Source organism: Rhinolophus sinicus, chromosome 8 (assembly GCF_057876585.1).
Source record: "Rhinolophus sinicus isolate RSI-liver-muscle chromosome 8, RSI-T2T, whole genome shotgun sequence".
Lineage (NCBI taxonomy): Eukaryota > Metazoa > Chordata > Mammalia > Chiroptera > Rhinolophidae > Rhinolophus > Rhinolophus sinicus.
This window is the reverse complement of record NC_142508.1, coordinates 50,329,395-50,347,213: the sequence shown is the minus strand read 5'-3', so window position 1 is coordinate 50,347,213 and position 17,819 is coordinate 50,329,395. Positions and strand designations below refer to the sequence as shown.

At 46.1% G+C, this 17,819-nt stretch overlaps 1 protein-coding gene across 1 annotated transcript in view; it reads right to left on the bottom strand.

The window, feature by feature from the left end:
• KLHDC4 (kelch domain containing 4) overlaps window positions 1–11,962 on the bottom strand; it is a 41,250-nt gene extending 29,288 nt beyond the window's left edge. The window contains exons 1-5 of the mRNA XM_019742724.3: window positions 11,783–11,962; window positions 9,553–9,644; window positions 6,331–6,409; window positions 5,616–5,714; window positions 2,899–3,035 (exon numbers count right to left, since the gene is read on the bottom strand). Coding sequence (XP_019598283.3) covers window positions 2,899–3,035; window positions 5,616–5,714; window positions 6,331–6,409; window positions 9,553–9,644; window positions 11,783–11,881 — 506 coding nt within the window. The 5' untranslated portion in view covers window positions 11,882–11,962. The remainder of the gene's footprint in view (window positions 1–2,898; window positions 3,036–5,615; window positions 5,715–6,330; window positions 6,410–9,552; window positions 9,645–11,782) is intronic.
• Window positions 11,963–17,819: the final 5,857 nt, after the last annotated feature.

Below are 17,819 nucleotides of genomic sequence, written 5' to 3'. Positions count from 1 at the left end.
CAGTGACTGACTTAGAAGCCCTGCCCGAGATACGCTTGTTTCCCGGGTATGATGGGTTACAGACAACTGTAACAGCCAGAGAAGGGGCTACACCGGGGGTGCGCTCTCCTCAACGGTCTTCAAGAGACACCTGGGGCAGGGTGGGTGGAAGCGCTGCAACTGCAAGGATGGTCAAGGCACCGAGCGTTTTAGGAAGGCTGGAGCACAGAGCCCAAGATGAGTAAGGGCGGGAGACAACGAAGACAGGGAAATGGACCTCTGTCATCAAATATCTCGTGTATCCCATTTATGATTTTCTACATCCCATCAGGGACCTTAAAAACTGAGCAAGCCTCAAACCTAAAACATCTCATAACCATAAATATGTGAAGCAGCAGTAACTAAAGTTTGCTGAGCTGCAGAAACAGAAATTAAGCTAGTCATTTAAAAACTTCTGGCTAACAAAATAAGAGTCAGAGGTGGGGACAGACGGTCCGTCTCCAGATTTCCAGATCTGTACGCAATTGGCCGCACCTTTCTAGTCAGACAGACACTCCCATATGACCCTCAGAGACCATGAGTTCTGGTGAAATGCACCCATTGCACCCTGGCCACCGAAGGGAACAGCTCAAAGCAATGCTGTCAGTCTCTCTGCTCATCTCACCCATAAAGAAGAAGAGACCATCACCCAGAAGGAAGGCTTGAAAAACTGCAATTTAGACAAAAGCTAAAGCACATAACCTTTTTCCTGCCCCACCACTCTACCTAAACTAAAATACAGGGGTTAAGAATGGCAACTGAATTTTATTTTTGTTGTTTCACATAAGCTCTTTTTTATTTTTTTAACTTTTATTTATTTTAAGTGTGTTTTTCCAGGACCCATCAGCTCCAAGTCAAGAAGTTGTTTCAATCTAGTTCTGGAGGGCGCAGCTCACAGTGGCCCATGTGGGGATCGAACCGGCCACCCTGGGGTTATGAGCGTCGTGCTCTAACCAACTGAGCTAACCAGCCACCCCTCACATTAGTTTTTAACAGGTTTTACACTGTACCTTTAGAAAAAAACAAAACCTCACATTTTAATTACAATAAGCAAGTATTCAAATGGTGAGAGATGTATTAATCAGACAATTTCTGATTTAGGACAGACACCTCGAATACTGCGTAGGCATAACTGAGCTGACAGCACCGGGAGGCAGCTCGAGTCGCGCACTGAGGTGAGAGCGGCCGTGTCTGTCTTGGGGACAGCGGCCACAGCTAGCTGTGCAAAGTGACCACGCACCAATACTGCCTCCCTGCTTCCTTGGAACAAACACCCACAATGCATGTTACAGAACTCGAAAAGTCGGAAGGCCACGAGAAAACATGCATGTCACAGACGAGCTTAGACTGTCACTGCAGGAACACCCCACAGAAGTGCTATCGTCAACCCCAGGCCCTGCTGAGGAGCTATCAGACTGGTACATACTCTTTCATGGAGAGGTTTACTGTTCCCTCACCCGTAAATTATGGACAAAGCTACCAAAGCTGATGAAAATATCAAGAATCAATTCACCAACAATGAACAAATGAGCAAATAAATAAAACTGGGTTTCAAAAAAATGGAAACAAAGCAAGACAACAGATTCTATGGCTCTAGGCCTAAATGCTTTTTAAATTAAGGGGAAAATGACTTAAGTTTCAACATATACACAATGAAATCAATTTTAATATGAAAATAAGTTCTTGACTGTTGTGCCTACCAAGATAGTGAAGCTTTCCCAGAGCAGGTGAGAGAAAGGAGAATTAAGTCCGTAATCTGGGACGTACACACCAAGGCTCTCCTGGTTCCAATTCCATTCAGATGGCTACTGAGTCCTTTTCCAGCAGGTCAGCCAATCTACTTACACTTTCCACTTGCACCATGGACTCTTTACGTCATTAGTTCCCTTCCAGGCCTGAAGCCAGCAGATCAGGCCTCCACGGCCCTGCGATCTCCTAAGGGGCTCATCACCAAACAACCTAGCACACCCTCCTGGGAGGGAGGCTCCCCTCCGATGGAAGTCCCAGGACCTGAAAACATTTTGCACCACTACTGAATTCCGCAATGCAGCCACCTGGTCCACCGAGGCGAGGAAACCCTACTTTGCTGCTTCAGCAGTGGACGAAGGCACCCTGCAACATGGCACACACAGCCCAGCAATCGGGCATGCGCACCCCAGAAGAATGAAGCCACATAACTCTACTTTCAATCTGTCACATTCCTAGGTTTCTTCTCGTAAATAATTTATATGCAGACATTAGTTCCACTCTGTCTCTCCACAGTCAGGCGTGCAGCTCTAACCGCTGACACCACTGGTGAAGTACAACAGAAATGTGACAACCACATACCAATGTCACTGACAGATGCAGAAGTCAGCCTCCAATGATGGCTGAGCCTAGTTTATTGAAGAGCAATAGAAAGACATTGCCCGTCCTTCCTCTTATCAGCCCCACTGTTTCTACATCAGTTAGACCTAGAAAGAGTACCCCCTTTTAATAAACACCACAGCTCCATTCCAGCGAGCCGAAACCCAGAGCTGCCTCTAAGGAGATACATAGATGCCCAACTGTACTGCAATATGATCAATGTAGATATGGCCAAGGGAGGAAGAGGAATATAAGCCCAGATTCAGTGCTGCTCCCTGCAATTCTGGCAATGCCTTCACCAAAGCCAGGCATCAAGTAGCTGTGGCCACGCCAGGCTTCTCTGTGACGGGTGCAGAGGAAACGGCAGCTCTTCCCTTCCTGCAGTTCCCAGCAAGGCTGGTCTCTCCGGGCTCTGCAATCGTGCTCCTTGGAGCCCTGGAACTCTGTGAGATCTGATCCCATCACTGTGAACTCAGAATGCTGGCACGGGACAGGAGCCACGCCAGAGGTCGGGCTCGTCACCCAGCGCCTTACCTGACTTGCTCCCAGGTTTTGGTGGCCAAATGCAGGACCCAGAGATCCTTGTAGTGGTAAAACTGCTCTCCATTGGGAGAAGCAAACTCTCCCCCAAAGATCCATAGCTGCCCGCCGCACTGAGGCACCACCACAGCCTGTGAAAAGAAAGGTAACAGGTCAGGGCACAGCTGAACAGCTCGCGGCTGGCTCCACGGGTGGGGACCAGCACCTGCACGGCCCAGCACAGCACGGCCCACAGTAGTCTCGGCCAGCACCCACACTCCAGACTTTAAGGGGAAAACTCTGGAAAAATCCCCCATCAACAAATCCTCCCAAGTCAAAAACCTAATAAACTTTCATGCATTCCTAGGTTGTAAAATTAGCATCTCCTTATATTTAGACCCCATATCTCATTAAAATGAACACAATTATACCAAAAGTTAACAACAGTCATAACACAAACTGACAGTATTTTTTATTAAATATCTATAATAAAGCTGTTTACCTGCCCTCATTAATCCCTTTCCTAGCTATTAAGCACTGGCACTCACGAATGAAACATGTGTGATGTATAATGTTTATGTCACATCATTAACATTTATTTTTACAAGATTTAAGCATAATAGGAAGGCACAGAGAAGCAGTGAAGACAATGTCCTTTGGCCCACACACGCAGGAGGCTCTCGCACAGGAGAGGGGAGAACAGCACGTAAGCCACGCTAACCTGGCATCATGCCACATCAGATGTGCATATTTCGAAGTGTATTACTGGGCGTAGCAGAACATCGAAGCACTCCCGGAACAAGCGGCCCACGGGCACATCCCATGAACCAATGTGCCTGCCTGAGTGGGGGAAGCAGCTGAGAACAGGAACTCCAGGGCTCACATCCCATGAGCAGAATTACATTTCTCACTCCCAAGGTTACTCACTAACTCAATGAAAATAAAGCGAGAACACCCAACATCCAAGACCCTGCATCAGTATCAGCAAAACACACGTTGCCCACGTCTCTGGGTGTTTCTCCAGTGACCACCTAGTTGAGTTTCCCATCACCCCACTGAAAGCTCCAGCTCCACGGGGCGAGGGCAACATTCCAGACTCTAGACTGGAGATCGCCATGCTAGATCCTTCACAAGAGGAGAAAAACAAGTCAAACGTGATTAAGAAAGCCTTCCCAGAAAAGGAAAACACCGTGTAAGGGAATGTATTTCAGATAGCCAAGATAAGAGTGGCTCCAATGTCACCTAAAATAACCTTTATAGATGCAAATACAAGAAACACAGATTGAGAGAATTTTAAAGGCAATTCATACACGATCTAGTCTAGGGCTTTTGAGCTTTGGGTTGGATTGTTTGTAGAAGGTTGAAGCAAAGACTAAAAGGTAACACACATAAAACTGGAACGCCTCCCCCAGAACTCCAGGTTGGCCTCCATCTCACCCAAACACGCAAATGCTAAGCCCTCACCTCACCTGAGAATGTCTTTCCTGTCCACTCTCCTTTCAGGGCCTGCCCTCTGTGGTTTTGCTGGAGGCCCAGGACGCAGAGGCCACACTGGAACCACCCACGACAGCCTAGACCCACCAGAGCCACACAGCCCCCTGGCTGGCCAGTGGCCGACAGAGCCCTCCTCCCTTGAGAATATTCAACGATGTGCCACCTGATGGACGGCACTGTTTCAAAGACAGTCATGATGTGGCCAGTTTTGTGGTTCGCTGACCTGTAAACTGCGTGTCTGAGAAGGACTTTGTCCCGAGCTCAGGAGCCTGGGGCAGATTACTCACTCTTGAGAACTGGAGTGGGCTCTGGTGAATGGACTCAAACTTATCAAGACCCATTTCTTTATTAAAATCCAAGCTTACTAAGATCTAATTTTTAAACCTGAAAGCAAGAGGATTCCTCTTTTCCAGAAGATAAGCCAGTCCAAACGCTTGCGAGCCTTCATGGGCACAAGCCATCCGTGCAGCTGGGGCCGGCGGGTCCTCCTCTCAGCCCGTTTCAGATCAGCAGGCTACTTCAGAGCACAGGATCAGAAACAGGAGCAGCACGGAGACGTTTTATTCACACCACAGCGGCGCACACAGTGACCTTTCTCCAGCCTGGAGAGGCACCACTCATTCAAACTGTGTTTTGAGCCCCAACACTGTTCCAAGTACTGGGTTATGACAATGAACCAGACGACCAGTGCCTCTCCTGACGGAGCTTCCAGGGTCTGAAACAGGCCTCCTTCCCTGATAGGTTAATAGCTCTGCCAGAGCGCTCCTCAAGCAGAAACTAGCCAACAACATGCTGATTCCGTGCAACTGCTTCATTATCCCCGGTTACAGCTCATCCGCGCTACAGTAATGATCTTCCGTGCACCATTCACGCGTGTCTCTGCATACTGTTTTCTCTTTCTCATCGCCCTAGTCACCAGACCGTGGGCCTATGCGAGGCTCTTATTCGCATGGAGAAGGAGCGACGTGCTGACTGCTACATGCCAGACACCACCCTGGGCATTTTCACCTGGATTATTTCATACGGTCGTCACACCCCCTGGAAGGTGAAGGCACTGACGTGCAAAGAAGCTCAGGAACAAGTCCAAGTTAGAAAACAGCACAGTGAGGACCACGTGTGAGGCTTCTCTGTACCAGGCGCCCTAGTATTTACCACCTCGAAAAGTCTCTAAGACAATCCTCGAAGCAAAGCCCCAACAGGAACAGAGAGAAGGCTGGGGGGTCAGTACCCACACATACCTGGTGAGCACAGCGCCGCGGGGGTGGATTCGGGATTTCGACCTTGGCCCAGGCGTCCTTCCTGATGTTGTAGGTATAGAGCTCATTATATAAAAACGTCTGCGGAAGGGAAGAGGAACTTTACTGTCATGAATGATACTTCCATGCAAGCGACGGTCAGTAGAAAGAAGGATCTCAATCGCTAGCCTTCCCTGGAAAACATGTTTCCTAAAGCAATGCAAATCCTATCAATGCAGGGCGGGTGTGGCTGGTCCCCTGGATCCTTTGGGATAACGACAAGGAAAAAAACCATCTGTCCACCATGCAAAGAAGGCGAACTTACGCTTTTGTTAACTGTTTAATATACAACTCTGAAACCTAGCCTGCTTACAAGTGAAAGTGAAAATTAGCTCTATAATGGATCCGTACTTTTTCTACTCAAAACAACTTTGGAAACCCATCGTGAGGAAGAAGAGCATGAACAATGAACCCGAACGAGCAGAGTGCTGGTCACCCTCAAGCAGGCGGGAAGAGGAGTGACCCTGAAGGTCACTGAAGGCAGCTGATAGCTTGTCAAGGACAACGTCGCGTACCAGTCCTGACGGCTCAGCAAGGGGCACATACGGGAGGGGAACTAAAGGACCAGTGAGTGTTTGATATCATTGCTTTACATTAATCTGACGCCCAATGAGACCCATGGAAATTTGGGGGGAAAAGAAAAAAATATATACTTTACTTTTTGGCCATTGAAATATTCACCTCCGAAAAGGATTAATTCATCTTTCTCAGGATGAGCGGAGAGTGAGGCATTTAACCTGCAACAGATAAAAGCAGTAGGTCAACACAAAATCAATCCATTTGTTCCCAATCTGAGCGCCGTTTTCCCTTCCATCAGAGTGTTTTACCACCAGGAACTAGGCTTCTCTAAACTTCTGTGAGAGAGGAGCCTGGGGTTGAGAACAGAAGCTAAGGCATCACCCTTAAAAGCGGTCTGGACCCTGATACTAGTACCCAGGCTCCCTGTCCCCGGTGGGCAGGACTTGGGCTGCTCCCACAGCAGCCGGCTAAAAATCACCAGGCAGTGACACGTCTAGGCGCTCCTACATATGTGCTCAATTGTCCAAAACTGCCTATTTTAAGGGTCTGTCCTCTCCAATCACAAAAAAACTGCTCTAAAAAGTCCAGTATTTAAGCATTTCAATCGACATCCCAGATAACTTCCCTCTAGAAAAAAAATGCAAACCACTTTCTACTTATTTAACACAAAAGGACAAAAGAATGGCTGTAAGGAAATTATACGTACAGCCTCACCATTTCAGTGGAAAGTAATGAAAGCTGTGGTGACGGGGAAGGTCAGTCACTGGAAAATGCCCTTCCTTCAAAAATCCCCTCCAGTGGTATTCCCCAAGGTGTGTTCCATACACTAACTCCAAAGGAAGCTACTCAACAGCAAAAAAGGTTTCAAGGTTGACTAAGTTTGGGAAATCGGAAAGATTCTTTTCTCTTGGGGATGTGTTGTACACAGAAACATTCTATAGGCTGAGAAATTCTGCAGTCAAGAACCGGGTATTAAAACAGCGCAGCTGCTAGGCAAAGAGTCTCATGGTTCCTCAAAAAGTTAAACACACAGAATTTTCCAAGCCTAGGGATATAGCCAAGAAAATTGACAACAGGGACTCAAATAGATACCCGTACAGCAAAGCTCATTACAGCATTGTTCGCAGCAGCCACAAAGTGGAAACAATCCACAGGTCCATGAACAGATGAACAGATAAACAAAATGTGGTCCATCCATCCATGGACTACTGTTCAATCTTAAAAGGTATGAAGTTCGGACACATACTCCAATGTGCAAGAACCTTGAGGACGTTATGCTAAGTGGAAAAGGTCAGACACTGTATGTCTCCACTTCCATGAAATAGCTAGAAGAGGCAAATCAGAGGGAGAGAGAGCAGAGGTCGGCAGGGGCTGTGGGGAGGGGGACTGGAGAGCGACTGCTTAGTGGGTATTGAGTTCCTATTTGGGGTGATGAAAAATGTTGGGAACTAGATGGCGGTAATAGTTGCACAGTATTGTGAAAGTAAGTCATCCCATGGAACTGTCCAGTTAAAAATGGTTAAGATTAAAAAAATTCTGTTATATATTATCACAGCAAAAAAATTTTTCAAAAAAAAGGAAGCCAGTGTTTCCCAAAGTTCTCTGACCACAAATCGTGTTCTTACTTATTTTCTGTGGAAAAGTAACAAACACAACTTGGGAAACAATTCAATTTAGGCCCAGGGCAGCAAAGTGTGACTGCCGTCCATGCCCACCTTCTCCAGGTCACAGACACACAGGCACCCTGAAAAACTGATGCAACTGACAGCCCTGTCCTTATTTCCCCATTAAATTACATCTGAGTAGAGATCTACTCTTACAAAAGTTGGTAATTTTCATGGTTTTGTTGCCACAAGATGATGGGGAGGTAGGAGTTGAGATGTCACTAAGATAGCCAACCAAAACGTCTTAATCTCATTATATCTCAGTTCCATCAACTGCTCCCTCTGTCAGCAAGCATTCCCAGTTGACCCAGGGAATCGTCAAGGTTGCAAATTATATCCTGACATGAAACCTGGCTTTTGGGGTGTTATGTTAGGAAAAGTTCTAAAATGTCATCCAAAAATAATCCATCCACAAGTGGCTTCTCTAAGGGGCGCGGTACAGATGAAGCCTTAAAGAGCTCAAGGGCTTGTCTGCGTCAACCAGTCAAATGAAAAAGTACATCTACTGCATGTGGAACTTATGTTTGGCTCCAACGGTAACATGCCAAGTATAGGGGAAAATAAAACCAGACTCCTAACAGAATTGATTAAATGAAGAACAGGAAGGCCCTCCAATTTTGGGAGCTGCTGGAAAGCTGCTGTCAGCTCATTTGGCCCGGGGGGTGGGGGTGGGGGGATAATCATGTTGCACACACACACACACACACACCCCTCTGAACAGGTGTGATTAAATTCTGGGTCCCAGGTCACTGGAGTTCAGGTCCCAGAGCCGTCACCTGCACCTCCTGAAGCACTGTAACTGCCACCCTTCCTGAAATGCTGGACCCCAGGCCTCCATTCAGGCTGAGGACAGCTCTAGGGAGACTAATCTCATCCTGAGGGAAACAAAGCACATCACTTCTCAACCAAGCAGTCCCAGATGCTTGTGAAGTTAACACGTTTCCTCTACTCTGAAGGACAGGGTATTTATCTCTTAGTTAGAGTCACTCAGCCTTTTCTAGGTTCCTAACTCCGTGCATTTGGTGTCTTGTCTCTGCTGTTAGCATAGCAAATATGAGAACTACAGAGCCCTAACTCAAACTATAAAACAACTGGAATTCAAAGACCAGAAGAATTGATGCAGAGGAATAAGAAGGCAGATGAAAACCAAAGCCTGCTCATTTCAGCTTATCCCACAAGTGTTTGAAATCCTACAAAAACGCCTTGGAGTTTTCACATAATTTACAAATTCATTTAAAATGCCTTCTACACAATTTATATTTAATAACATTTTTCACAAGAATGTAAAAGCATTATAAACAAACACAGCTAAAAGCTATTGTGATTTCAAGATTTCTACCTGTGATAGGCACTTTTAAAACAACCTAAGAACCACAGAACCAAAGTGGGACAACACTTACTCCACAAATTGTTACCAGTCGGGGAGCTTTCAAACCAGGCACAATTTCCCAGATGATCAGCTGTGCTGAGACCCCATCTCCATGTTTCTGCATGACAAAAGAGCGGACCAGCCAATTGCCCATTATTCAGAAGAAAAGTGAAAAAAACGTTTTGTGGGCGCTGATCAACGGAAGAGCTTTTAATGATGCAAATGTCCCAAGTGCCTGGTTATTTATGAAAACATGTTGCCTATTTAAAGCGGTTTTCCAATTTACACAAGAAAACTGTCAGAAGCTATAATGAAGAGTCTTGCTCACCTTGGTGAAGGTGGAGAGCAGGGTGTTTCCACAATCTGAGTCTTTTTGGCATCTAGTGTCTGGAAATGGGCTATGAGAGCTTCAAGGTCTTCCTAAAAGCAGACAAGCAGTCACGTGTGAGATGTTTTCTTAACTCCTACTATGGGCTCAAAAGCCTGGGTCAGCTTTCCCACTCGCCATAGACACAGAATTCGACATATGCAAAAACACTCAGAGCTTGACCTCAGAGGGAATTTTCTTGGAAGTGTGGACGCATGCACTCTGCGTGTATCATCTCATTCCAAACCCTCACACTCGGCCCGAATGGCCTTTCACTTAGACAAGCCCATCCTGACTTCTTGCTGGCACGTTCACCCACCTCTCGGCAAACCAAGCCTGGGCCACCCCACCAGCCTGCTTTGCTGTCTGCATAGCAGTGTCTGATAATAAGAATTCTTGCTCAATTTATTTTCTGTTTCTACCTCCCTCCCACCAAAACAATAAGAGCTCCAAGCAAGCAAGACTTGTCAATCTGCTTAGAACAGAACCTGCATGTGGGGGCTTAGCAACTATGGGCTGCAGCCACTGTGTAAGAGTCTCTATTTTTACAACTGCAGACACAGATTTAAGATTTACCTGCCCCGGTGGGTGGCACTGGATCCTGGTCTTCTTACCCACAGTCCAGTGGCTGTTTCCCTGCATTAACCTCCCCCTTGGATCCCCACAAGGCAATGCACAACCTGTGCATCATGGGGAAAGTCCCTTTCTATGCTTATTCTCTTCTTGAAAGCTCACTACCCCCACCCTGCTCATGCTGAGACCTGGGATATGCCCCCCCTTGCCTCCTTACCTCCCCATGCACACACATATACACACCCACATACAGCCCTCCACGTTCCACACTGAAGGTAAGTTACGTGTCCTTCCTATACCTACAGACCACTCTTCCTCTCCAGCCTCATCTCCCATCCTACCTCCTCACTCCATGCTGCACTGGCTTCTCTCAGTTCCTTTCACCAGAACACCACATTCCCGGGCCTAAACAGCCACCAGTACCACCCCCGCCCCTGCCCTTCTCGGGCGTGTACCACGTTCACCTCCCCGAAGTAGCCACTGTTACTGATGGAGCTACCACTCCATCACAGCTTCTCCACCCATCCCATTGGCTGATGAATGAACATCTGGGCCAATTCCAATTTTCTGTTTTCATAAACAATAATACTGTGGCCATTCCTGTACCTACCTTTGTGTAGCTGGGGAGAATTTTTCCAAGGTAAACCTTTAGGCATGTAACTGGTAGGTTGTAGCGTCCACTTTTCTAGATATTAACAAAAGCGACTGCCAATTTTCACCCTCATAGCAGTCAATGGAAGCATCCATGATCCTGCTACTTCTATGTGGGTAATTAGTTACCGAATGGGCTGTCCTGTTGACCACCACGTCCCTAATGCCTGGTACAAGCTGGCACTAAAGCCCACCATTATGCCTTTAACCCGAGTCACATGAGGATAGGCGTTTCCACCGGTCTCTCTCATTGGGAGCAGGCTTAGATGCTCCACTCATTAGGGGCACAGGCTCTGCCTTCAGGCAACCCACTTCCACTCTCACCTCTCCCACTTCTTGCCACTTTCCAGTTGTGTGACCCTGAGCTGTGTAATCTGTCAGCTGCTGATTTCCTGTCTGATGGGGAGGCCAAAGCTACCCAATGCACTTGGTTGTGAGGATTAAAGCCCAGACAGCACACAGCACTCATTGACCATTATAAACTGCCCCAGGTTAGGGAGCCGGTAAACAAGAGTCAATAGAAAGCAGAACGCTTCACTCTTAGGTTCAGCCTGTTCCATTTGCAAACCCTGCTGAGAGAGAGAAGAAGAAAGAGGGAGAGGGGAAGTGGGGCTGGAAGAGAAAGAAGCGTGTGGTGGTTACCATCAACTGTTGCTGAACGCCTCAGAGCTCCGCTTACTCCACGGATGCTCACTGCGCAGGGTCGCTGTGGGAACATTTACCCTCTTTTAAAGAGGAGTGAGGCTCAGAACTTAAGCCCTTGCCCCCCAGATCACGCCCCTTGCAGAGGCGCTCCCGCTCACCCCCGGCTCCTCCTACACGTAACTCCCAGCCCCTCGGACACCCGGCAGAGCGAACCCCGGCAACGCGGCTGACACGGGGCGCAGGAGGCCAGCAGCGAGCAGCGGCGCAGCTCGCGCACCAGACGACACGCGCATCGCGGCCCGACCCGCCAGGCCACGCTCACCTCCTCCTTCCGCGAGCGCTTGGACACCTTCTTCTCCATCTTGGCAGCCGTCTTCTCCGCCCCGCGGCCCTTCTTCTCTTTCTTGCCCTTCTTGCCCATCGCGCCGGGTCCGAGTAGGTGCCCAGACACCTGGGGAGATGGAAAGCCGCGCGCGGCGCGCGGGAAGTACGTTTGCGGGGACCAGCGAGTGGAGGAGCGTCACTTCCGGAGCGAACGGGTCCTGGCTCCCGGCTGTTTTCATTCGAGTGTTTGGAAAGGGCCATGGGGTCCTCTTGCTCTGACTGGCGTCCGCCGGGAAGTGGCCAACACGCGCCCGGTCCCCTCCGCCCCGCGTCCTCCCCGCCGGTCAACTCCGTCTGTTCTCAGTTTTCCCGGGGGACGCGCCACCTGTCGTTTCCGCAGCTGCCCAGCCTGGGCCTGAAGGTTGGCTTCGGTGGTTCTTGTGTTCAGGCAAATTGCTTAGCCCTGTGTAGACTGACCCAACTGGGTGACTCTGCAAGGGAGCCCCATTTTCCTACTTTGGATCCTTTTGGGAATAAAATGATTGCTGTGGCTCCACCCAGAAAAACGTTCCTCCACTGAAAAGGATTTGCAGACCCTAAGTAAAGACAATCCCTTCTCCCGCCTAAGTGCCAGTACCGTTAGGTGCTGAGGATATTGTGCTCAACAAGAAAATACAGTCCTGCCATTCGCTTTCTATGTGACTTTCCTCAAATGTCCTGTGTTAGAGGACGTGTTTCTTCATCGGTAGAACAGAGCTAATGACCCTGAGAGGGTAGTTAGTTTACCAAGCCTGAAAACTAAAACAGCCCACTAGGAAACTGTATTCTAGTACTTGACTCAACATAATAATAAATGGGAAAACCATTTGTATGTGGGACCTGGAATGCTGTGGTTTGGACAGAGTGAAAATGATTGTTACGTAGAAGATGACTTCTAATCAAAGTAATAGGACAAATTAAGGACAAGCACAAGCACATTGTGCAAAGGGACAGCATAAATCAGGAAACAATCTAGTTTCCTACTTTGTGGGTGAACCGCCACAGGACTCAGCCTTAAAGAAATTACCTTAGATCGAATCAATTTACTAATCGCTGAACAGCCAGGGAGGAATGCTTTTCCAAACAACTCCAAGACTTGTCTAGAAACGTAGTTCTTTAAGAAGAAAATTAAATTTGGGGAAACTATGGGAAGAAAAGGTAGAATAGGATTCAAGCTGCCGTTATATGCAGTACTGCTTGTCAGAGAATAGAAAATATGTGATGATAGAAACAAAAGAAGCTAATCGAGATGGAGCTGCAGAATTTCACAAGAAACCTGGCTCCTCAGCCTCAAAACATAATTGTCTTCAGCGATGAGCTACAAAATGGCAAATCCTTACTATTGCCCTGCAGAAATCATTACATTGCCTCTACTGCAATATGACTTTAAGAATATGCCTACTACCTTTATACTGTTCTAAATTATTAGGTAACTATGAAGCAATGCACTTGAAGCAAGATGGCCATCTTCAGGTACAGCACATTGTCTGCAATACATTGCAGCAGTCCCCTCTTAAGGGCTGCAAAAGGGGGGAGCACATTCACTATTGAAGATTTAGAAAGACCTGGTAGATGCAGGGCTTAATACTTTTATTATCCCAAAGAATCTTGAAGCTGAATTGGAAGGCTCTGGGATTCTACGTGTCATGGTGATTTACGTAAGGTTGAATTCTCATTACTGAGAAAGAGAATAGAACATTTAAAATGAGATCAGAATCCTAAAATAGTAAAAAAGATTAAGTGCAGGGTCCTATTTTAGTGAAATTCACATTTTTGAAGCTTGAATGGATTATCTTTAATATATCATTAACTTTCAAGTTTACTTTGGTGTGGTCAGGCGCCCCCTGCTGTCTTCAAATTGAAATCCAGAAGAGAAAAAAGAAGACTAATGGACCTAACTAACTTCTAACTTACCCTCACCACCAATAATAAGTGTAATTGGAAGGCTCTCTCAAGCGTGGTATAAATGAGGCAGGTTTTTTTGCACGTTTCTCATCTGGAGAGTGAGAATATTAAATCTACCCACCTACTACACAGAATTCTTGGGAAAGTCAAGTGAAAACATCAGAAAGCTTACAAAAGTAAAAAGCAAAATACAAATTTAAGAGAGTCTATGTGCTATGAAGTGAGGTTATGATTTGAAAATCATTTCATTAATTGGATACTACAACATGTGGACATTATACTAGGTCACCTGAGATACAAAACAGAAGACCCAGCCACAAGCTACCAGGAGGTTTTGTTCTAATGAGACAAACAACCATGATGATATTCCTCAAATGCTCTGTGAAATAAAGGAAGGAATAAGTCAGGAAGGAAGGAGGGAGTGGGGAGCAGGGGAAAAGGAGAGGAACTGGAACGGAGAAATCAAAACCATTGTTTCATCTATTTTGTCCAGTTTTCTACCGTGTTTTCCCGAAAATAAGACCTTGCTGGACAATCAGTTCTAATGCGTCTTTTGGAGGAAAAATTAATATAAGACCCGGTCTTATTTTACAATAATATAAGACCGGGTATAATACAATATAATATCTGTAAGACCAGGTCTTATATTAATTTTTGCTCCAAAAGACGCATTAGAGCTGATTGTCCAGCTAGGTCTTATTTTCGGGGAAACACAGTAGTTGTCTGAGGGGAAAGGATAAATCCAGTCTCATTGCTCCAGTGTGGCCAAAATCAAAATTCTCTCCTCTTTGGGGTTAAAGTACGCTGTTTAGTGTCCAAATATTTGGAGATCTTTTTGTTATTTATTTGTGATTCATTCAGTGATTTGAGATATCTAGAGTTTAGTGCTCTCAATTTCCCTTTAAATACTGCTTCAATTTTTAATTACAGTTTTTAATATGTTGTGTTTTGCTTTTTATTCAGTTAAAGGTACTTCCTAATTTCCCTTTTGATTTCTTCTTAGACCCTTGGGTTACTTAGAAGTGTATTAGTTTCCAGATATTTGGAGATTTTCTAAAGGTCTAAAGATCTTGCTGAAAGATAATTTTTTTCTCTAACTACTTTTATGATTTTATCTTCATTATCCTGCATTTTCACTAACATACATTTAGATATTAATTTCTTTGTATTTATCTTGCTTGGGAATTTGTCGTCTTTGTGAAGCTGTGAATGATGGCTGTATCGTGTCCGGGAATTTCTCTATCATTTTCTCTCCAGAGAATTCTGCTGCTCCCTTCTCCTTTCCTCTTCTTCTGGATCTCCAACTAAATACGTGATGTCCCTTCTCACTCGCTCTTCCACATCTCTTAAACTGTCTTCTCCAGTGTCCATCTGTCTCTCTATGCTTTTTTTTTTCCCCTTCTTCCACCTTCCCCCACCTCACTCTGGTTCAAGCCATTGTTTCTCAGTCTAGTTGTGTAGGACACAGCTCCCTGGTCCATGCTGGTGCTATGGGCCTTGCACTCCTCCCGAGGCAGTCGATTGCCAGTCATTGGTCTGCCACTCACGGCAGCTCACAGCAGCACAGCAGCACAGCAGCCCGCAGCAGCCCGGCTCCAGGGAGAGCCATTGTTCACAATCTTAGCTGTAGAGGGCTCACTGGCCCATGTGGGAATCAAACCGGTGACCTCAGCGTTAGGAGCACAGTGCTCTAACCACCTGAGCCACCAGGCCAGCCCTCCCTGTCATCTTTATCACCAGATCTCATAGGCATCACAGGAGATCAATAGCATCTTATAAATCATCAAATGCAAAACTTGGAGAGAGGGAAACACCAAAACCTAAACAATAGCACAGAAAATGGAACAAAAGACAGAAGCCATGCTGGATATGCTAATTGCAAACTCGGAAGCCATCTTTAAGGTCATAGGGCTCACAATGAGTCAGTGAGCAGATTGAAATGAAGTCACAGACCTTGCAGGCCACCCACGTGAGACTGCTGTCTCATGTCTGTGCCGGTGAGTGTGTCCCCTAAGCCTACCCAAACGCAGTCCAAAATCATCTTACCTCCTTGCAGGGGTAAGAGGCACCAAACGAGAGAAAGCACAGTATGAGAAATAGTGCAAATCTGTCCCTAATACGAAGTTTGTTTTTAAAAAGGTAAAACTCCTTGAGCAAATAGTTGAAGATGATTCTTAAAGTAAGTTGATTTTTTTAAATCCCTATAATATCACTATTTTGAGCATCTGGCTGTTTAATCCTGCCTGACCCAGGGACCAGCTCAATTGTCAAGCTCAATCATCTCATAGTTTACAACTTATGCTTAGGGTTCCTGCAGTCGCCCCTTAAATTTCAGCTGCCTAGCTATAAAAATAAATTGCACCCACTAAAACCTCTTAATTCTCCAGAAGGGCTTTTCTCTCATTGTTTTTCTACATGCTTCTGATCTCAGGCCACCTGGAAGAGGCCAGGTGTTAACTTTTCACGGAAGTACAGTTCTGAAACCTACGTTCTGGGCACACAGCTAACCACATCTTTCTATTCTTGGCCACGCTAGTGAATGATCTAATTAGTAGAAACCATGTAAAATCAACAGACTTCTGCATCGGAATCTGAGGGTTGGTATGTCACAAGAGGCACTCAGACACTGGATTGGAAAATTGGTTAAGTATTGCCCAGCATTTCAAAGACATGTCAGGAATAATAGTCATGTTATCTGATTTCCAAGTAAGTGAAAAGTTCCCCAATAATGGCACTTCCTCTAATTGTCACGAGAGTACTTTAGAAACGTACTGCATATTAATTACCCAGGTGCTGTGTCTGTCTTCCACTAGATTTGAATCTTTCTCAGGACTTATCTTACTTACCTTTGTACTGTTTCTTAAATGTTAATAAATTATGAATAGTCAGTGATTTTATTAAGTCCCCAAATGATTCACAGAGTGATACAGAGAACTTCTGTCTGGCATGGTCAGAGGAGGGGAATATTTCAATTGGTCAAGAGAGTTGGTTAAATAGTATACCGTTCGGGGATCATTCATTCCAAAGACTCACACATTTGAAATCAAAACTCAAGTGAGATAAAAATGAATATTTAGAAAGATCTCTCTGGGAAACATAGGACTGATGAATACATTTACAGTTGCTAGAAGGAGAGTTGAGCCAGTTCTGACGCAGTTTGAACAACATGCAAGTCCTACCTTTCATACGAATGGACTTGGTCTGAGGCTTGATAGTCTCATTGCAAACCCTTAATCCTGACCCTCATCCCCACTGATGAATTTAGTGTTGGCTTCTCACTGATTTATATCTTATGTTTTCCTTCTTTCCTCCCTCCCTCCCTCCCTTTTTTGTTCTATCGTACGAAGAAAGAACTGGGGTGGGCAGGGGGCAATTCTGCAGCAATGGGCCCTAAAAACACTCTCAATGCTGGGAGGAAAAACACAACATAGAATATTCCAGGGAATGGGTGGAAACTGATCCAAGGAAACATGGTGACGCCTGTGAAATTAACGTGATGTTGTGTGAGGCAATCATGGTCCTTTGCTACAGCCTGGACCCTCCCACGTGGGCCTCCACTCCAACCCTCACCGTCCCCTCAGTATGTCTCCAGCGTCCCAGTCTCTCAAATATCCTCCCTCCATGAAGAGACAGTTAACTGATGATGGTATAAAGCATGTAGATTGCTCCACATCACCTGTCATCAGGGAAATGCAAATTAAGAAAGGGAGACACCACTGCACACCTAGGAGCACGGCCAAAATCCAGAACAGTGACGACACCAAATGCTGATAAGGATGTGGAACATCTTTTCATAGGAGTAATGTATTTAATGTTACCCTCAATTCATCCCCAAAAGCAGCAAACTTGTAAGACAGGTGCTGTGAAGCAGTCAGGATACAGTGGGTGGGGTCTCAGAAGCCAATGCCCACCTCCCAGAAACCCTCCCAGGCTTAGGGGACCCACTGAGCCTGCAGGCTCACAAGGCTCGTAGTTTCATTACAACCCACTCACTGACTCACTGGTGCACGCGACATGAAAGGCTGGAAAATCGTCCCCATCTTTCCAGGATGTGTCTCTGGTCAAGACAAGAAAACGTCCGTGCTGAGGTC